This window comes from Zea mays, chromosome 8, assembly GCF_902167145.1.
Source record: "Zea mays cultivar B73 chromosome 8, Zm-B73-REFERENCE-NAM-5.0, whole genome shotgun sequence".
Taxonomy (NCBI): Eukaryota; Viridiplantae; Streptophyta; class Magnoliopsida; order Poales; family Poaceae; genus Zea; species Zea mays.
In genome coordinates, this window is record NC_050103.1 from 18,516,720 (window position 1) to 18,538,818 (window position 22,099).

Here is a 22,099-nt window from a genome sequence, read left to right on the forward strand (position 1 = left end):
TAAAGTCCTGCAACCATCAAAGCAGGCACAATGGCTGCAAATACATACCCTGGAGGGATGGAAAACAAATCCTGACAGTAGACAAAATGGAAGGCATTCAGAATTGTGTCATGCAGGAAATCTCTATGAAAGTTTGCGCTTCAATGACCAATAAAATTTCATCTCGAAATAATAAACAAGTGACTTATTAACCTTGATATGGTCTAGTGTCCCTGTGAAGTGTGAACTTGACTCCAGGGAAGTGGAGAGGAAAGCCTCCTGGGGACTCCTGAGACTATCTGCAGCGCTCCCCCCTTCGCACCCCCTCCCCTATCACTGTGCACGCTATAGGGGGTACTGTTCACCCCTTACCGCCGCAGCGGTCGCCGCTATCCGCCTCCCCTCGCCGCCGCCCTCTTCTCTCTCACGCCAGATGCAGGGCGTCACTGTGCACTCCCCCTCCACTTCTTCGCGCGGAAGAATCCGCCCGCGGCACGGACCGGAAGCTTCGCGGTCGTCTTCTCTCCTGTTCGAGGCGACTGCGTTTCGGCGATTCGCGACGAGGCGACGGCGATTCGGGCGCGCTAGGGAGCCGGTCCGCGTCGGAGCTGTGGACGACGAAGCCGAGGTGGTCAGCAAGGTGCTCCGTTCAAGACCGAAGACGAAGAGGGCGCAAATCCGGCTCCCTCCAGGTTCGTCGCCACTGCTTGGTTGCTTTCACCGTCCGACCATCGACTACAGCATCGGATCCCCAATCCAGCAGTTCGAATCGTCTTATTACCGCCCAAATCTTCGGATCTTGAGGTACGCCCTTGGACCCGTAATGATTATGTTACTCTTCCGCACATCTTTCAACATCTTTTTAATACGGCAATCCAGTTATCCTTTGAACCGTAAGATATTTCATCCGCAAACAACCGATGAATCCCCAGTTCACTCATTTCCGCGGATCTGGTCTGTCTATTAGGGTTTCACACTTCTAAGGTACTGACCCGGTTAATGTATTTCAAACTTGGTCCAACTAATTTTGGTTGTGCTTACAATTCGGGCGTCAGGTTTTTCACCTGCCATAAATTTGTAATCCCTAAACTACGAAGTTGCTTGCATACTGGCTTCAACTCTAGTCGTCTCCAATTAATTTAGGATGACCACTGTCCACAACAACAGGTCATTTTATAAAATGTAGTAGAGTGATAATAGTTGGGTGCCCAACAATGTGTTAATTCAACCAACTCAGTGTAATGTTCATTGTTTATTATGCGTTCTAAAACTCTCATTGACATAATCAGAGGGGGCATTACTTCTGAACTTAGTATGCCTCAAGTTCATTCATAGTGTGAGGTCTATGGGAACCCTCATTGTGTTGCTGTACTACCCCCCAATTTGTTTGTCACCCTTGTATACGAGTGGACGAAACTAAACAATTGTCCACCTTCATATAGTAGGTTTCTATATTCATACAACAACTTCTTTATTTCTGTTGTAGTATTGTGTATAACCCTAAATTAATTGTGTTGTAGTATTGTGCATATCTTCCCATTAACATTAAGTTTTCTTTTGCAAGATATGATTTGAGCAGACAGTTATTTATTATGTTCATTATGTTTGTGCTTGCATGGAGTACATACCTTGTTTTTTGTATCCTACAATGTTTTGTTCAACCCTCGCATTAAAGCATTGTTTGTTTCTTACATGGAGTGCATTGTTTGTTATTTATTTCCTTAACTGTTTTATACAAGACTGACATCAAACATCTGTTAGTGCTGGACAATGAGTGCATTGCTTCTATTTCTAGTCCATGAGCACATGAAACAACAATATATCGAACTTGTCAGATTTATGGTATTCCTAATTCCCATAAGTTGGCCTTACCTGTCATAACAATTCCAGTCTTATACTAATATAATTATGTTATGTTCCATGGTTGAATATGACTAGTACAATTGAAATCTTTACTTGTTGCATGCAACATCATTGATAAATATGTTGGCATGTTCTGAATTCGTTCCGCCTGTTTGGTTCATAAGGAAATCGTAGTGTTTGTTCATTTATTATTCTTTGCAGCACAGTTACGAATGGCATCCTCGAAAGAAGACACCATGAAGTCTTTGGTTAAAGTACTTGTCGACTGTGCCGAGGATGCCACAAAATCCCTTCGTGGATTAGTAGATCATGCATTAGACCACATGCATGACGAAGAGATATTAGCTAGAACCCTCTTTGCCATGAAAGAAAAACTTGATTTGCTTCACCAAGATGCCTTAGAGGCAAAAGTCCAAGCTTTTCCTGAAATTGCTAAGTACGAGGGGGATGACATAAGTGTTCAACCGACATCTCCTTCGACCCCTCCAACAGTTACTGAACCATCTGTCGACGAAGAGGAGTTCTACTGCCCGGATGTGAGTGACGAGTGGTACTTCAGCGACTCAGATAGGTCAACTCGTAATAGCTATTGGAATATTTATTAGTTGACTGTACTCGAGATGTACAAGCAGGATTTGCTTTTGAACAACCCACTACTCGGGTTCTCGTAGTTGTCATGTTGTCGAACTAGTCGTGTCATGTATGTCTAATTCTCCATGCTACCTCGTCCGCTTAAGTTAGTATGATGTCCAGAACGTTGTCGTCTGCGAACTGTGATGACTCTTAAATGTTCTGATGCTAGTCCTTAATAAGTTGATGAAATTATGGTTCTATTATTTGAGTGTCTTTATATGCTTTGTCTTAAGTTTAACGTACCTCGATTTGTCGATTGGCTACAATGTGTTTCAAAAGACTAAATGTGTGCCATCTCCACATATCCTAGCATGGACCCTGCCAGCAATGCGACATCGTCGCAGGCGATGTCGAATCCGTCAAATGCCCAGCAATTTCCTCCACCACCACCCTTATGGCCAACAGGTTACATGCAGCAGAATCCAGTCGATTGCAACATGATGGGAAACATTAATTTTCCTAGTCCTGGTCAAGGTCCAACTACAATGTCGGCGCCAATTCAGGCAGGGAACACTAGTTCCCAATCAACCATGATCCCTGCTTCCCAATCTGCACTATATTGGAATCACTACATGAATTTTGTGAGGAACCCTCTTGGCTCGGTGGGAATGAGTCCATACACGGATTCATATCCACCTTCACTATCAAGTACACCGTTGCAGGGTTCTAATACTATACCACAAATGCCTGTAAACTTGGAGTCAGATGCTGAACACAGTGTTCAGGACATCAATAGTCCTGAGAAAAATGCACCTCCAGTTCAAAAACAAAAGAAATCTAAGGAACAAAACTTTACAGCCCCAGAAGACAGACTCCTTTGTACTACTTGGTTGCAAATAAGTAGTGACCCCATTGTGAATACTGGGCAAAGGAGGGAGGGTCTCTGGGCCAGAATTGAAAAAAGGTACAATGAACAAAGGGGGGAATTTCCTTGTCGACTTAACAGAGCACTCAGTAGCCGATGGGACAAGATAAGGGCTGATGTCAGTAAATTCTCTGGATACTACGCGAGAGTTCTACGAGAGAAACAAAGTGGTCTAAGTGATGACGATAAGGTACGACTAATGAAACGATGATTATATCAACTACATATGTCTCTGCTGCAACTAATTGTACAATGAATTCGAACTTTGCAGACATCGAAGGCAGCCACATTGTTCGCTCATGAGGAGGGCAAACCATTTCATTATATGCACTGCTGGCATCAACTGAAGGGGGAACCCAAATGGGAGAGCATATGTCAAGGACACTCTTTTAGAGGATTACATGCAAGATCAATACCTTCGTCGGGGTGTCCATCAGTGCAAACACCGGAGACTGACAGTGGATCCGCTGGACTCTCAGGAAAAAGGCCCCGTGGCCGTGATTTCAGTAAAGCTGAGAGAAAGAAAGCTGGTTCATCTTCGTCCCCGGAGTACTTAAGCCGATTACAAGAAATTACTGAGAAACAAATACAGAGGTCCATTGAAAAGGGGGAAAAAAGAAAAGACCACTGAAGAAGATAGGGAGATACAAAAGAAGAGATTGGACTTGGAAGCCCAAAAGTTAAGCATAAGACAAAGGGAACTCAAACTAGAAGAACTCAAATCGGCAGAACAACGTTTGCAGATGCTGTTGTCGACAAACGAAGAAGATGTAGATCCTGAAGTTTGGGTTGTCATGAAGGAACAGAAAAAAAATTGCAGCAGTTCATATTTACTTTTGAGCAATGATGAAAGGTTGTGTACGCTGTGCGCCTGTGCTATTCACACTTGTTGAGACAATTTTAGGTTACTTCGTTTACGAATTTGTAATATGCGGAACCGTATTTGTTTGGTCGAACCACTGTATCTTAAGTTGTTTGCTGTTGTATTAGACAATAATGAGCTTGGATGTCATAAATGTTTGAACAATATTATTGACAATCGAATGGTATGTTATAAATTGTTCAAGAAAACATGATTTCTTATGTTCCGTTGTGTGTGGTACAATAAAACTTAGTATGTGAACTAAAATGTACAAGGCTGTTTGGCAAATTTGCGAAACGTAGCTTATTTATTCGAATACAAACTTAGACGAGAACACATAACAAGTAGTGATAGTAAGTACGAACTCAGCTACTACGACACTCTAGTATTACAAAATTCCACGGCGACTCCATAAGTGCTCGACAAGATCATTTTGAAGGGAGCACGATCTATCTTGGCGACGTAGATCGAAGTGGTTAATAACCCATTCGGCACGTCCTTCCGCTATTATTTGAGATGATTCAATCCTTGAAGAGTTGTCTCCGAAATCAATGTTTGCAGCAAATGGGCCTTCGTCTTCAACGATCATGTTATGCATGATGATGCAAGCCGTCATTATCTCTGTCAAACGATTACGATCCCAACCATAAGCTGGTCCACGGAGCACCGCCCACCGGGCTTGAAGTACTCCAAAAGCACGCTCAATATCCTTTCGGCAACTTTCCTGCATCTGAGTGAAGTAGACTTTCTTTTCCTCGTATGGGTGTCGGATTGCTTTCACAAAAGTAGGCCAGTTTGGGTAAATACCATCAGCGAGGTAATAACCGAAGTTGTACGCATTACCATTAACTGTGTAATTGACAGGGGGCATTCGACCAGTAGTGATTGGGTCAAAGACGGGGGAACGGTGGAGCACGTTCACGTCATTGTTTGTCCCAGGCATGCCAAAAAATGCATGCCAAATCCATAGATCATACGTTGCAACAGCTTCAAGTATCATGGATGCCCTACCATTTCTACCACAAAATTGACCTCGCCATGCCGTTGGACAGTTCCTCCACTCCCAGTGCATGCAATCGATGGATCCCAACATGCCAGGAAAACCCCGCGACTCACTATTATGCATGATGCGATTAATGTCATCTTGAGTTGGAGTGCGTAAATACCAAGCACTAAAACAATCAATGATTGCGCGACAAAAATGATGAAGGCATTCCCTAGCCGTTGATTCCCCAATTTGAATATACTCGTCTACCGCATCTGAAGGTAAGCCATAAGCAAGTATCCGCATGGCCGCACATACTTTTTGTAATGGTCCTAGTCCGGGCATACCAGTTGCGTCAACTCTTTGTGTAAAGTAAATATCGTGTTGTTGAAGACCTTGCAGAATGCGGAGAAACAAAGGCCTACTCATGCGGAACCTATATAAATGGTATTGCGTAATTGTCAAAACTTGAACAAATGATGACATAAGACTAATGTATGAAGTGCGCACCTTCTACGAAACACATGCGGTGGATACACTGGGTTAGCGGCGAAGTAGTGATGTTGGATGAGGTTTTCTCCAGCGAAATGATCTCTGTGAATGACACGGCGGGGTAGACCGGACCGTCGGCGGTGAAGGTGCTGCGCCGCAATGTTTAGGGTTAGTAGGTTGACAAGCAAAAGAGTTTCATCCTCACTATCACTCGAATCACTCGAAGCAAACTCATCTTCCGTATGGCTAGGAGACATAACGAACTTTCGATAACTTGATTCACTGAGTACTATGGGTGAAGAATATGGTAGAGGTTCATTGAATATATATAGGGGAGAGGAAAGGTTGGGGGGGAGGGAAGATGGCTTCCGTTGAAAGCCATCCGTGGCTTCGTATGAAAGGCAATGGTGTCTTGCATCGTAAGATAGTCGTGCCTTGCAGCGTACGACTGAAAGGTTTGTCTTCGAAAGTAAGTGTGGTTCAGAGAAGTTCATGCACAAATGAATGGAACAATTCCGAATACCGGTGAGGTTCATTTATTGTACCTCTCTATTTTGTAAGATGGATTACAATTAAATATTGTAATATTTTATTATGTACTAAGTATGTCTTAATTAAGAGTAATAATTTAAAAAAATTTGTGAACCAAGTTTCATGTAGTAATGACAACGTGTTGAAAAAAGAAATAAAAATGAAAAAACAAGTTAGTTATGTTAGTTGTAGGGAAATGTATATTTAATGAGTAGAGGGATATGTAGGGGAATATTTAGGGGGAACGTTTGCGGAACGAGTAAATTTAGGGGAGGGAATCTTGCTGACGTGGCTGCATAGTAAGATTTAGGGGGAAAAATATAGGGGGAACGGCTGCGGATAGTCTGAAGGCACCTTGCCTGGCAGTTTATACAACAATGCTGTCCATCACCATAAATACAACAGTCTACAGTTCACAAAAGTCCAGATCGTTTGCATGATGCCTGAGAATGGGTATGGTTGGTGGGCTTCGATGCTTGGATTAGCTTAATTTCTTATAAAAAATGGGAATACCGACAAGATTTTCCCCGTACAAATATAGGATCCGTAAATACGGCCAGGAAAATGCCTCAACTGTTTCCGTTGCCGCCACTTTTTCCTAGGAATTTTTTCATTCCTGTTTTTTTTTCGGATCCGTAAATGTATCTGATGCATAAGGAGTTACCAATAGTCTTTACAAGAGCAGAATCCATGTCTAAAATGATGGAAGCGTGTTCTGTCCCTCACAACAACCTCCCTTCCATACAACCTTGAAATCAATTTTATTGCGTTATGGCAGTCTAAACACATCCTCAAGTTTTTCACAATTCTTATCACAGTATTAGGTTCTGAACTAAGTAATGCAAAAGCAATCGCCAGCTTCTCGCTGTGCCAGAAAAGAACTTTCTGCTTTTCTTCTTCTGCGACTTCAACAAAGACCTCGGTTACGTCAGGAAAATACCCAACATTATTTAAATCATTGATTATACTCTCCAACTTACAGTAGATTTCTTTGCTCATAGGATGAGACTGGTCACCAGCTACAAATTCATGAATAATACCATTCATTTCGATCAGACTGCAACCAGGTTCTTTCTTTATTCCTTTCTCCATTATTGTGTGCCTAAGTCGCCGAACATCTTCCCATCTGTTACACTTTGCATAAATATTTGACAGAAGGGTGTACACCGTGCTGTTCTCTGGATCCATCTGAAGGAGGCGCTCGGTTACCAATTCACCTATCTCTGAATTGCCATGAACCCTACAAGCTGCCAGCAGGGTCCCCCAAATAGTGGAGTTGGGTGTCATTGGCATTTGATCTATTGCGTCCAAAGCTTCGGTAATTTTCCCAGCTCTGCCAAAAAGATCAATTATGCATCCATAATGCACCACATTTGGGGCAATATTATAGGTCTCTCTCATGCTGAGAAAGAACTCCCGTCCTTTGTCAACCAAGCCAGCGTGAGTGCAGGCTGTGAGAACACCAATGAATGTCACCTCATCTGGAGTTTCTGAAACCCCGATCATTCTGTGGAACATTTCAATAGCCTCTTCCCCATAACCATTCACTGCGAGACCAAGTATGATAGCAGTCCAAGTAAACTTATCTCTGTGGTGCATGTCTTTGAAAACATCCAATGCGCGCTCAATACTTCCACACTTGGAATACATGTCTATGAGTGCATTACCCACGAAAGCATCCATCTTAATCCCTTGCCTGCTCATGTAAACCCTCACCCATTCTCCCATCTCCAAAGCACCTAGCTGCGCACAGGCTGTGATCACGCTCACCATGGTGAACTCATCTGCACTCACATTGCTACACTGCATCTCACGGAACATCTCCAATGCCTCCCTGAACCGGGCAGCCTGCACATAACCATCAATCATCGCAGTCCATGAGACCGTATCTCTCTCGGGCATACGGCCAAACAGGTCTCTCGCTTCATCAACCCGGCCCAACCTCGTGAGGCCAGAAAGCAAAGACGTCCAGGACACCACACTCCTCACCTGCATGCCGTCGAACAATTTCCAAGCCGATTCCATGTCAGCACACTCAGCGTACATATCAACCAGCGCGTTCTCCACCCTGAGGTCCGGCAGAACCCCACTCCCCACGACACGACCGTGCACCTGCATCCCGAGCAGCACGTCTCCTGTCCCCTTCCCACAAGCAGACAGCACCGAGACGTAGGTGACCGGCGTGGGCGCGGCGCCGGCCCTGGCCATGTCCACGAACGAGCAGCACGCCTCCCCGAACCGCCTGCACCTGTTGTGGCCGGAGATCAGCGCGTTCCACACGACGGGCGTGTCGCGCTCGCGCTCGCTCAACAGCGCCCGCGCCGCCGCGCCGTCACCCCCGGCCGCGTACGCGGTGACCAGAGAGGTCGCCACGTGGGCGTTGCGGCCCATCCCGAACTTGACCACGTGCGCGTGGACGGCGCGCACCGGCGCCGCGGAGGAGCCGCGCGCCACCGCCTTGAGCAGGGGCGGGAACGTGTAGGCGTCGGGCATGGCCCCGCGCGCCAGCATACGCGCGTACCCGGCGACCGCATCCTCGCGCGCCGCGACCAGACACCGGCGCGGAATTCCCTCGAGCAAGCGGCGGGCGTGGGGCGGCCCCAGCGGCATACACGAGTGAGCGACCAAGGGGTGACTGATGGGTTCACCGCGAGGCGGGAGGCCGGCGGGGGGGCCTCGGGGGTGAGCGTTGGCCGGTGGGGAGGCGCCGGGCGACGGGACAAGGAACACGGAGGAAGCGGGAGAACGGGTGGGTCAAACGAGCACGAGGACAAGTGACACGCCCCTGGCTCCGCGTCGGGGACATGACTCACGAGGCGATAGCCGTTTTGCCTCGTTTTGTTAGTATATTATTCACCCTAATTTACATGTGTTTATATCCAATTCAGCTCAACACATATAGATTGTGCTGAATGCTAGATTATCCAAACAAAATCTCACGTGAGTCACATCTACCCCTATCAATCTTACATACTGGATGAGCAATTACTTTGCACGAACGGTAGATCTGTACTGGCCATATTATTGGAGATATAATCGAAACTTGATCTAAAATACATATTTACCATGATTAAACCACTTTAGTTTACTCTACAAACTACCTACTCCATCTGTCCCAAATTATTTTTAATAAATTTATACAATACTTGATGTATAAGTTTCATATATATGTCTAGATTTATTATCTGCTATTTAAACATCTAAGTTATTAAAACGTGAAGCCTTTTGGACTCCTCCCCGCATTCGGCGCGTTCGCACTCTTTCGTGGGTCCCAGCGTAGGCCAGCGCCTCTCCGCACTCCGCCGAACGTCAGGGACAGGGACAGGGCCAGCGCCTCTCCGCACTCCGCCGAACAGGACCACAGGCTCCTGAACAGTCGAGTTTTGTCCGTCGCTCCCTCTCCAATTTTGGGTCCGTAGTGTTAAGAAACCTTTCTTGGGCCAGGAAGGCCCATGTGGCCCATATGCCTGAAACCCTAGTTTTGTCTATAAATAGAGAGAAGATCCCCATATCATGTAACCTTTGGAGAGCAACACCATATAGTAACAAAAGAATCAGTTCCTCTCTACACTCTTGTCTCCTTGTGTTCTACTATTATTCAGTTAAGCAGCCCTTGGACTACACTCGGTAGCAAGGGGTTCTTAACACGTTATCAGCACCTGGCTCTACAAAGGAGAGCAAGAAGAGGAAGTAAAAAAAAAGGTAATGAACTTATGTATTTTATGCATTGTGCTCACTTGAAGTTCTATTTTATTCTCTATTCGAGCACAAACAAACACATCCCCTAGCAGATTCTATCGCCGGCACGAAGCCGATGGGATGCACATGTGATTGCTGCTGATTTGAAATCGCCGATGCACATATCGATCAATCATGTGTGATAAACATATTTTATTTTACTGTATGAAAGAACAGATGGAAAAAAAGCAACAGAAATAGTACTAGCATTGGTGCCTTCGCCGCACACGTAAACACACGCATCCTCTGTGACCTCGCTGCTCCAGCAAGCGCGAACACAGGTGAGCAACAGCCACCGCTGCAACCACGCAGGCGTGGGCATGCAGGCTGCCGTCGCGTGGGCCACGCGAGCACGGACGCGTCGCCGCTGTTGCACAGCCGCGCTGGTGCCACTGCTGCAAAAGCCGCCATGAAGCGTGGGTGCAGTTCGGCTAGACACCAGTCAAGCGCAGAGAAGAAAGTTAAAAAAAAAGAAGAAGAAAGATAAAGGAGCATGGAGGCGTTGGGTATAGGAAGAGTCACAGAGCAAGCGCACGCGCCCACCGCCCACCTTAAATGCATTAGAAAAAAAAAATGCAAGCGCATGCGCTTCCACATGCATGTCAGGGCCCAAGGCTCAAGACGCATGACGTGCATGGGCACCAACCCCCATTAAAAAAGGGAGAAAAGATGTTGCATGTAAGATGGAACCACTGTTTTAAACAGCACCATGCGTCTAACTTGATTTTTTTTAGCCATGTAACTGCTGCCACACTGCACGCACGCGTAGCCTAAAGCGCTTGTAGATAGTCAACTGAACTGTATTAATATTGCATACTAATACATTTCAGTTTTCTGTATTTTTTCCACGAAATAATAATTGAACTGTGTTAATACTGCATACTAATACATTTCAGTTTTCCTGTATTTTTCCTGAAATAATATAAAGTTAAACATCAGAAGTTTACCTACTTATGCAATTAAATTTATATATTGCACCATTTATTTGAATTATTATTATTGTTTTATTTATTTATTTTGCAATTATTTACTTCATTTTATGAAATGATTACAAGAAGTAATCTAATTATGAAATTTATCACATGTAGATGACTGGTATTGTGAGCCGTGAATTTGAGGTGTTGGCCCCGCATGGCCAAAACTACCTCACGTGGGCATCTGATGTGCAAATTGTGTTTGGGGGCAAGAAGCTCAAAGTTGCAATCGGGCTTGGCCAAAAAGATGAAGTGGCTACCGACGAGCAAAATGACCAAGCATTGCACTTTCTCCGGCATCATATCTCGCCTACACTCAAGAATGAGTACATGTCAGAGAGAAAGGCAAGCAACCTCTGGAATGCATTGCAACAACGTTTTGAGAGGTTAAAGTACACAGTCTTGCCCCAAGCACAGCAAGACTGGGCTCGCCTTAGATATGCCGACTTTAAAACTGTGGGAGAATACAATGCAGCATTGCACCGAATATGCACCAAATTATCTCTTTGTGGTAAGGTGATAACAGATGAGGAAAAGTTTGAAAAAACCTTGTCTACCTTCCACCCAAGCGCCATCCAATCTGCTCGCAACTATCGACAAGACGCATACAAGCAGTATAGCGATCTTATCGATATAATGCAAGTAAATGAGGCACAAGATGATGCTTTGAAGACGAACTTCAATGCTTATCCAAATGGAAAGGGCATTAGCACTAAAGTTAATGTCGCCTCATACAAGATAAGAAAGCCTATCCAGAGAAAGAGAGGCAAGCATGGTGCTGGCAAGGGAAAGAAAGAAACCACAGTCAATCCCATCAATGCTCACGGAAAGAAAACAAGCAAAGAGAAGCCACAACATAAGCCATACGGACTTCAAGACCAAACATGCTACAAATGTGGCGTGTGGGGACATTGGTCCAAAATATGCCAGTCACCAAAGCATGTCATAGAAGCATACAAGGCAAAGAACATATCCAAACAGAAACCTGAGGCACACTTCACCATGGCAACCAACAATGAAGCCATGGAAGAAGACCCTACGCTTGAAGCATCTGGCATGCCTCTTGATCTTGCAGGTGCTGTGAAGATGATTGCCACCGAAGAGAACACCTCCATAGCTCTAGTGGAGGCTGACACTGATGCCTTCCTTGATTCCATTTGAGTGCTTGCATGCACATTTATTTTTCAGAGTTTGAAAAAAAACATAATTATGGTCTGTAAGCTCTATAAGAGCATTATCTTTATTTCATGAATGTTGAACTATTTAAATTTACTATGCAATATTTCCCTTATGATAATTACTAATTGCAATAATTGTATTATGAAAGGTCTATGGAGGATATATGTATTGTCGACAGTGGCACGACAAATACCATTTTAAGGGAAACAAAATACTTTCATACGATCATGAAGAACGTTGGTAGTATTACCACAATCGCGGGAAGCGATTCATGTGTAATAGGCTCAGGTAAAGCCACAATTACACTCCCGATGGGTACTCAAATCGAAATCAAAGAAGCTCTATTATACCCTGAATCAACCAGAACTCTCTTGAGTTTTAGGGACATTCGTGCAAATGGTTTTCATGTAGAAACCACAGAGGAAAATGGTAAGGAATACCTATACATCATAAAGTATGGGGAATATGACAAAGAAGTCATAGAAAAATTCCCATCGCTAGAATCAGGGTTATATTATACTAAGATTAGTGCACCTGCAGTGTACACTTCCCTAAAGACGGTGTTTAGACATTCTGAATTATTCTCTCTATGGCATTGTCGACTAGGGCACCCTGGTCTTAGAATGATGAGAAATATCATCAATAACTCACAAGGACACTGCATAAATGTGAAACACTTCCCAAATCAAGAAGATTTTGTGTGCCAGGGATGTGCCATGGGAAAATTGATATTGAGACCATCCCCCTTGAAAGTAAAGAATGAAATTCCCGCCTTCTTGGAACGAATCCAGGGGGACATTTGTGGTCCAATTCAACCACTTTCGGGACCTTTTCGATATTTTATGGTCTTAATCGACGCATCCTCGAAGTGGTCGCATGTATGCTTACTATCAACTCGAAACCATGCATTTGCAAAGTTGATCTCGCAGATCATCCGGATTAAAAATACTTTCCCTGACCATCAAATAAAGTTCATTAGAATGGATAATGCTGGAGAATTTACCTCTAAGGCATTTGATGATTATTGTACCGCATCGGGAATTACGGTTGAGCACTCTGTGCCTCATGTTCATACGCAAAATGGACTAGCCGAAGCTTTGATTAAAAGAATAAAGCTAATTGCTAGACCACTCTTGCAGAGTTGTAACCTACCCAACACATGTTGGGGCCATGCCATCCTGCACGCAGCAGCACTTATCAATTTCCGTCCATCAGCATACAACATTCACTCACCAATGCAACTAGTGCAAGGAGTCATCCCAAAAATCTCTCACCTAAGAAAATTTGGATGCATGGTATATGTACCTATACCACCTCCACAGCGAAGTGCAATGGGTCCTCTCCGGAAAATAGGGATATATGTTGGATATGAGAGTGCATCCATAATTAGACACCTTGACCCAATGACCAGAGAATTGCATACGGCGCGATTCGCCGACTGTATTTTTGACGAGGATAATTTCCCATCATTAGGGGGAGGAAAAGAACCTTTGGATGAGAAATGCCGAGAAATTATATGGCAATCCATGGGAATCCCCGCTCATGACCCTCGCACCAAAGAAGCAAATCTAGAAGTTCAAAAGATAATCGATTTGCAAAACTTAGCAAATGAACTGCCTGATCATTTTTGTGATTTGAAGAGCGTGGTTAAGTCGCATGTCCCTGCACGGAATGCACCAGAGAGGGTTGAAATACCAAAGAAAATTGAAGGTATACCTGATCCTGTTAAGAGGCCTCATAACAAAAGGACAGGAACTCTGGCCTCTCAAACCCCAAGTACTCGGAGACGTCCGAAGAAAAGAGGGCAAGAGGACTTGCCACAGCCGATCACAGAAATGCCCCAAAGCAAGAAGGGGAGCCAGACGAGACCTGGCACCGGGAAGGAACACATGAAGAAAAGCATTCCGGACTTGAACCTTCCAGTAGAAGAAACCGCCAACCCAAACATGTGCGCACACAAAGGCGATGAAAAACTAAAGGAACTCGCTCCCGCAACAAGAAGCAATAGGGAAACACAAGAAGAAATGCAAGAAGCATCCCATGATGAAATGGCCATAAACTATGTATTAACTGGAGAATGCATGAACAGAGCAACAGCCAACATAGACATATATTTCGCAAAAAAAAGTTGCCTCGATCATTGATCATGACCCGGAACCGGCATCTATCGCAGAGTGCAAGAAAAGACCGGATTGGGATAAATGGAAAAAGGCAATTACCGCGGAATTAATTTCTCTAGACAAAAGAGAGGTGTTTGGGCCCGTAAGCCGCACACCATCCCACATACACCCTGTAGGTTATAAGTGGGTATTTGTCCGCGAGAAATGAAAATAATGAAATATCAAGGTACAAAGCAAGGCTAGTCGCTCAAGGTTTCACTCAACGCCCTGGAGTTGATTATGAAGAAACTTACTCTCCAGTCATGGGAGGAATTACCTTTAGATACTTGATCTCATTGGCAGTGAACTTGAATTTAAAAATGAAACTAATGGATGTTGTGACAGCTTACCTCTATGGAAACCTGGATACAGACATCTATATGAAAATACCGGAAGGGATCCCAGTCCCAAACCGAGATGAGAAAAATAGAGCATTATACAGTGTTAAACTTAAGAAATCACTGTATGGATTGAAACAATCAGGAAGAATGTGGTATAATCGCTTGAGTGACTTCCTAAGCAAGAAAGGCTACATAAACAACGAGGATTGCCCATGTGTATTTATACAGCGATCCCCAAATGGATTCTGTATTATATCAGCATATGTTGATGACTTGAACATCATAGGAACACATAAAGAAATTGAAGAGGCAAGCTCATACTTGAAGTCTGAATTTGAGATGAAAGATTTAGGTAAAACCAAATTTTGTTTAGGCCTGCAGCTTGAACATTTTGAAGGTGGCATATTAATCCACCAATCAACTTACACTCAAAAAGTATTAGAAAGATTTGGTCTTGAGAAGGCATATCCTGCCAAAACCCCTATGATTGGAAGGTCATTACAGGTAGACCAAGACCCATACAGACCTAGGGAAGAGGGGGAGGAAGTTCTTGGAGCTGAATATCCGTACCTAAGCGCAATTGGAGCGTTGATGTATCTGGCAAATAGCACAAGACCAGATATTGCATTTGCTGTGAACTTACTAGCAAGATACAGTGCGGAACCCACCAAAAGGCATTGGAAAGGGATCAAGGATATCTCCCGTTACCTACAAGGAAGCAAGGATCTTGGTTTGTTTTATCGAAAAAATCAAGATCTAAATCTTATCGGGTACGCTGATGCTGGATACCTGTCTGATCCACATTCAGGCAAATCTCAAACTGGATATGTATTTCTTTGTGGAGGAACTGCAATTTCATGGAAGTCGTCAAAACTGAAAGTCGCCTAGAGGGGGGGTGAATAGGGCGAAACTGAAATTTACAAATATAAACACAACTACAAGCCGGGTTAGCGTTAGTAATAAAGAAACGAGTCCGCGAGAGAGAGCGCAAAACAAATCCCAAGAGAATAAGCAAGTGAGACACGGAGATTTGTTTTACCGAGGTTCGGTTCTTGCAAACCTACTCCCCGTTGAGGAGGCCACAAAGGCCGGGTCTCTTTCAACCCTTCCCTCTCTCAAACGATCCACGGATCGAGTGAGCTTTTTCTTCTCAATCACTTGGAACACAAAGTTCCCACAAGGACCACCACAAGTTTGGTGTCTCTTGCCTCAATTTACAAGTGAGTTTGATTGCAAAGAAAGGATCAAGAAAGAAGAAAGCAATCCAAGCGTAAGAGCTCGAAAGAACACAAGCAAATCACTCTCTCTAGTCACTATGGCGTTGTGTGGAATTTTGAGAGGATTTGATCCCTTTGGTGTGTCTTGAATTGAATGCTAGAGCTCTTGTAGTAGTTGGGAAGTGGAAAACTTGGATGCAATGAATGGTGGGGTGGTTGGGGTATTTATAACCCCAACCACCAAAAGTGGTCGTTGGGAGGCTGTCTGCTCGATGGCGCACCGGACAGTCCGGTGCCCCCTGCCACGTCATCACTGCCGTTGAATTCTGACCGTTGGAGCTTCTGACTTGTGGGCCCTCCTGGGTGTCCGGTGCACACCGGACATGCACTGTTCCTTGTCCGGTGTGCCAGTATGGGCGCGCCTGACTTCTGCGCGCGCAGAGCGCGCATTGAATGCGCAGCAGAGAGCCGTTGGGCGGAGATAGCCGTTGCTCCGGAGTCGCACCGGACAGTCCGGTGCACACCGGACAGTCCGGTGAATTTTAGCGGACTAGCCGTTGGAGTTTCCCGAAGCTGGCGAGTTCCTGAGGCCGCTTCTCCATGGCGCACCGGACACTGTCCGGTGTACACCGGACAGTCCGGTGAATTATAGCGCGAGTGCCTCTGGAAATTCCCGAAGGTGGCGAGTTTGCGTTGGAGTCTTCTGATGCACCGGACGTGTCCGGTGGTGCACCGGACAGTGTCCGGTGGCACACCGGACAGTCCGGTGCGCCAGACCAGAGATGCCTTCGGTTGGCCCTTTGCTCCTTTGTTAAATCCAACTTTTGGTCTTTTTATTGGCTGAGTGTGAACCTTTTACACCTATATAATCTATACACTTGAGCAAACTAGTTAGTCCAATTATTTGTGTTGGGCAATTCAACCACCAAAATTATTTAGGAACTAGGTGTAAGCCTAATTCCCTTTCAATCTCCCCCTTTTTGGTGATTGATGCCAACACAAACCAAAGCAAATATAGAAGTGCATAATTGAACTAGTTTGCATAATGTAAGTGCAAAGGTTGCTTGGAATTTGAGCCAATATTAATACTTACAAGATATGCATGGATTGTTTCTTTCTTATTTAACATTTTGGACCACGCTTGCACCACATGTTTTGTTTTTGCAAACTCTTGTGTAAATCCTTTTCAAAGTTCTTTCGCAAATGGTCAAAGGTAAATGAATAGGATTTTGCAAAGCATTTTCAAGATTTGAAATTTTCTCCCCCTGTTTCAAATGCTTTTCCTTTGACTAAACAAAATTCCCCCTAAAGGAGATCCTCCTCTTAGTGTTCAAGAGGGTTTTGATATATAATTTTGTAAATACTACTTTCTCCCCCTTTTGAACACAATAGAATACCAATTGATAAATACTCTTGAAAAACACTAAGTTTTTGAGATTGGTGGTGGTGCGGTCCTTTTGCTTTGGGCTCATACTCTCTCCCCCTTTGGCATGAATCGCCAAAAACGGAATTATTAGAGCCCTCGAAGTGCTATCTTCCCCTTTGGTCATACATAAATGAGTTAAGATTATACCAAAGAGAAAGTCCGGTCCTTTTGCTTTTGGGTTCTAACTCTCTCCCCCAAAGACAAGGTCCTTTTCTTTGATGCTCATGCTTGGAGTGACGGCGAAGTATGAGTTACGTAGTGGAAGCCTTTGTCTTCGCTGAAGACTCCAATTCCCTTTCAATATACCTATGACTTGGTTTGAAATACTCTTGAAAACACATTAGTCATAGCATATACAAAAGAGATATGATCAAAGGTATATAAATGAGCTACGTGTGCAATCTAGCAAGAGAAGTTGCGGGAATCAAGAATATTGAGCTCATGCCTAAGTTTGGTAAAAGTTTGTTCATCAAGAGGCTTGGTAAAGATATCGGCTAATTGATCTTTAGTGTTAATGTAAGAAATCTCGATATCCCCCTTTTGTTGGTGATCCCTAAGAAAATGATACCGGATGGCTATGTGTTTAGTGCGGCTATGCTCGACAGGATTGTCGGCCATTTTGATTGCACTCTCATTATCATATAGCAAAGGGACTTTGGTTAATTTGTAACCATAGTCCCGCAGGGTTTGCCTCATCCAAAGCAATTGCGCGCAACAATGACCTGCGGCAATATACTCGGCTTCGGCGGTGGAAAGAGCAACCGAATTTTGCTTCTTTGAAGCCCAAGACACCAAGGATCTTCCCAAGAACTGGCAAGTCCCCGATGTGCTCTTCCTATTGATTTTGCATCCCGCCCAATCAGCATCCGAATAACCAATCAAATCAAATGTGGATCCCCTAGGATACCAAAGCCCAAACTTAGGAGTATAAGCCAAATATCTCAAGATTCGTTTCACGGCCGTAAGGTGAGCTTCCTTAGGGTCGGCTTGGAATCTTGCACACATGCATACGGAAAGCATAATATCCGGTCGAGATGCACAAAGATAAAGTAATGAACCTATCATCGACCGGTATACCTTTTGATCCACGGACTTACCTCCCGTGTCGAGGTCGAGATGCCCATTGGTTCCCATGGGTGTCTTGATGGGCTTGGCATCCTTCATCCCAAACTTGGTTAGAATATCTTGAGTGTACTTCGTTTGGTTGATGAAGGTGCCCTCTTGGAGTTGCTTTACTTGAAATCCCAAGAAATACTTCAACTCCCCCATCATAGACATCTCGAATTTCTGTGTCATGATCCTACTAAACTCTTCACATGTAGACTCGTTAGTAGACCCAAATATAATATCATCAACATAAATTTGGCATACAAACAAGTCATTTTCAAGAGTTTTAGTAAAGAGTGTAGGATCGGCCTTGCCGACTTTGAATCCATTTGTAATAAGAAAATCTCTAAGGCATTCATACCATGCTCTTGGGGCTTGCTTGAGCCCATAAAGCGCCTTAGAGAGCTTATAGACATGGTTAGGATACTCACTGTCTTCAAAGCCGGGAGGTTGCTCAACATAGACCTCTTCCTTGATTGGTCCATTGAGGAAGGCACTTTTCACGTCCATTTGATAAAGCTTAAAGCCATGGTAAGTAGCATAGGCTAATAATATGCGAATTGACTCAAGCCTAGCTACGGGTGCATAGGTTTCACCGAAATCCAAACCTTCGACTTGGGAGTATCCTTTGGCCACAAGTCGAGCTTTGTTCCTTGTCACCACACCATGCTCATCTTGCTTGTTGCGGAAGACCCATTTGGTTCCTACAACATTTTGGTTAGGACGTGGAACTAAGTGCCATACCTCGTTCCTGGTGAAATTGTTGAGCTCCTCTTGCATCGCCACCACCCAATCCGAATCTTGTAGTGCCTCCTCTACCCTGTGTGGCTCAATAGAGGAAACAAACGAGTAATGCTCACAAAAATGTGCAACACGAGATCTAGTAGTTACCCCCCTTATGAATGTCGCCGAGGATAGTGTCGATGGGGTGATCTCGTTGTATTGCTTGGTGGACTCTTGGGTGTGGCGGCCTTTGCTCTTCATCCTCCTTGTCTTGATCATTTGCATCTCCCCCTTGATCATTGCCGTCATCTTGAGGTGGCTCATTTGCTTGATCTTCTACTTCATCAACTTGAGCTTCATCCTCATTTTGAGTCGGTGGAGATGCTAGCATGGAGGAGGATGGTTGATCTTGTGCATGAGGAGGCTTTTCGGATTCCTTAGGACACACATCCCCAATGGACATGTTCCTTAGCGCTATGCATGGAGCCTGTTCTTCACCTATCTCATCAAGATCAACTTGCTCTACTTGAGAGCCGTTAGTTTCATCAAACACAACGTCACATGAGACTTCAACTAGTCCAGTGGACTTGTTAAAGACCCTATATGCCCTTGTGTTTGAGTCATAACCAAGTAAAAAGCCTTCTACAGTCTTAGGAGCAAATTTAGATTTTCTACCTCTTTTAACAAGAATAAAGCATTTGCTACCAAAGACTCTAAAATATGAAATGTTGGGCTTTTTACCGGTTAGGAGTTCATATGATGTCTTCTTGAGGATTCGGTGTAGATATAACCGGTTGATGGCGTAGCAGGCGGTGTTGACCGCCTCGGCCCAAAACCGATCCGAAGTCTTGTACTCATCAAGCATGGTCCTCGCCATGTCCAATAGAGTTTGATTCTTCCTCTCCACTACACCATTTTGTTGTGGGGTGTAGGGAGAAGAGAACTCATGCTTGATGCCCTCTTCCTCAAGAAAGCTTTCAATTTGAGAGTTCTTGAACTCTGTCCCGTTGTCGCTTCTTATTTTCTTGATCCTTAAGCCGAACTCATTTTGAGCCCGTCTCAAGAATCCCTTTAAGGTCTCTTGGGTTTGAGATTTTTCCTGTAAAAAGAATACCCAAGTGAAGCGAGAATAATCATCCACAATAACTAGACAGTACTTACTCCCGCCGATGTTTATGTAAGCAATCGGGCCAAATAGGTCCATGTGTAGGAGCTCCAGTGGCCTGTCGGTCGTCATGATGTTTTTGTGTGGATGATGGGTACAAACTTGCTTCCCGGCTTGGCATGCGCTACAAATCCTGTCTTTCTCAAAATGAACATTGGTTAATCCTAAAATGTGTTCCCCCTTTAGAAGCTTATGAAGATTCTTCATTCCAACATGGGCTAGTCGGCGGTGCCAGAGCCAACCCATGTTAGTCTTAGCAATTAAGCATGTGTCGAGTTCAGCTCTATCAAAATCTACCAAGTATAGCTGACCCTCCAACACACCCTTAAATGCTATTGAATCATCACTTCTTCTAAAGACAGTGACACCTACATCAGTAAATAGACAGTTGTAGCCCATTTGACATAATTGTGAAACGGAAAGCAAATTGTAATCTAATGAATCAACAAGAAAAACATTGGAAATGGAATGGTCAGGTGAAATAGCAATTTTACCCTGACCTTTGACCAAACCTTGATTTCCGTCCCCGAATGTGATAGCTCGTTGGGGATCTTGGTTTTTCTCATATGAGGAGAACATCTTTTTCTCCCCTGTCATGTGGTTTGTGCACCCGCTGTCGAGTATCCAACTTGAGCCCCCGGATGCATAAACCTACAAAACAATTTTAGTTCTTGACTTTAGGTACCCAAACGGTTTTGGGTCCTTTGGCATTAGACACAAGAACTTTGGGTACCCAAACACAAGTTATCCTCCTCATTGCTAGCATCATCCTCATCACTAGAGGTTTCATATTTAGTGGAGGATCTTGATTTTACCTTCTTCCTTTTGCCGTCCTTTGCCATGAGGCACTTGTGGCCAACGTTGGGGAAGAGAAGTCCCTTGGTGACGGCGATGTTGGCGGCGTCCTCGTCGTCGGAGGAGTCGCTTGAGCTTTCGTCGGAGTCCCACTCCCGACAAACATGGGCATCGCCGCCCTTCTTCTTGTAGTACCTCTTTTTCTCCTTTCTTCTCCCCTTCTTGTCGTCGCCTCGGTCACTGTCACTAGATATAGGACATTTAGCAATAAAATGACCGGGCTTACCACATTTGTAGCAAATCTTCTTGGAGCGGGACTTGTAGTCTTTCCCCCTCCTTTGCTTGAGGATTTGGCGGAAGCTTTTGATGACGAGCGCCATTTCCTCATTGTCGAGCTTGGAGGCGTCTATTGGTTGTCGACTTGGTGTAGCCTCCTCCTTCTTTTCCTCCGTCGCCTTGAATGCGACGGGTTGAGCTTCGGATGTGGATGGATCATCAAGCTCGTTGATCTTCCTTGAGCCTTCGATCATGCACTCAAAACTTACAAAATTCCCGATAACTTCCTCGGGGGTCATTTTAGTATATCTAGGATTACCACGAATTAATTGAACTTGAGTGGGGTTAAGGAAAATGAGAGATCTTAGAATAACCTTAACCATTTTGTGGTCGTCCCACTTGACGCTCCCGAGGTTGCGCACTTGGTTCACCAAAGTCTTGAGCCGGTTGTACATGTGTTGTGGTTCCTCCCCTTTGCGAAGCCGGAATCGACCGAGCTCCCCCTCGATCGTTTCCCGCTTGGTGATCTTGGTGAGCTCGTCTCCCTCGTGCGCGGTTTTGAGCACATCCCAAACCTCCTTGGCGCTCTTCAACCCTTGCACTTTGTTATATTCCTCTCTACTTAAAGAGGCGAGGAGTATCGTTGTCGCTTGAGAGTTGAAGTGCTCGATTTGGGCCACCTCATCCTCATTGTAATCCTTATCCCCTACGGATGGTACCTGTGCACCAAACTCAACAACATCCCATATACTTTTGTGGAGTGAGGTTAGATGAAATCGCATTAAATCA

The 22,099-nt window shown here is 44.5% G+C and overlaps 3 protein-coding genes across 3 annotated transcripts; 1 reads left to right on the forward strand and 2 right to left on the reverse strand.

The window, feature by feature from the left end:
• Nucleotides 1-336: 336 nt before the first annotated feature.
• LOC103636789 (uncharacterized) lies at nucleotides 337-4,295 on the forward strand. Its single transcript, XM_008659109.3, has 3 exons — nucleotides 337-783; nucleotides 2,786-3,530; nucleotides 3,612-4,295. The coding sequence occupies exons 1-3, from the start codon at nucleotides 413-415 to the stop codon at nucleotides 3,969-3,971; spliced, it is 1,476 nt and encodes a 491-aa protein (XP_008657331.2). The 5' UTR covers nucleotides 337-412; the 3' UTR covers nucleotides 3,972-4,295.
• Nucleotides 4,296-4,509: 214 nt separating this feature from the next.
• LOC103636790 (protein ALP1-like) lies at nucleotides 4,510-6,022 on the reverse strand. The gene is made up of 2 exons (XM_008659111.2): nucleotides 5,698-6,022; nucleotides 4,510-5,623 (listed from the first exon to the last, which is right to left on the reverse strand). The coding sequence occupies exons 1-2, from the start codon at nucleotides 5,934-5,936 to the stop codon at nucleotides 4,591-4,593; spliced, it is 1,272 nt and encodes a 423-aa protein (XP_008657333.2). The 5' UTR covers nucleotides 5,937-6,022; the 3' UTR covers nucleotides 4,510-4,590.
• Nucleotides 6,023-6,559: 537 nt separating this feature from the next.
• On the reverse strand, nucleotides 6,560-9,029 carry LOC103634872 (putative pentatricopeptide repeat-containing protein At3g15930). Its single transcript, XM_008657454.4, has 2 exons — nucleotides 7,191-9,029; nucleotides 6,560-7,115 (listed from the first exon to the last, which is right to left on the reverse strand). The coding sequence occupies exons 1-2, from the start codon at nucleotides 8,818-8,820 to the stop codon at nucleotides 6,871-6,873; spliced, it is 1,875 nt and encodes a 624-aa protein (XP_008655676.3). The 5' UTR covers nucleotides 8,821-9,029; the 3' UTR covers nucleotides 6,560-6,870.
• Between the last annotated feature and the right edge of the window lie 13,070 nt (nucleotides 9,030-22,099).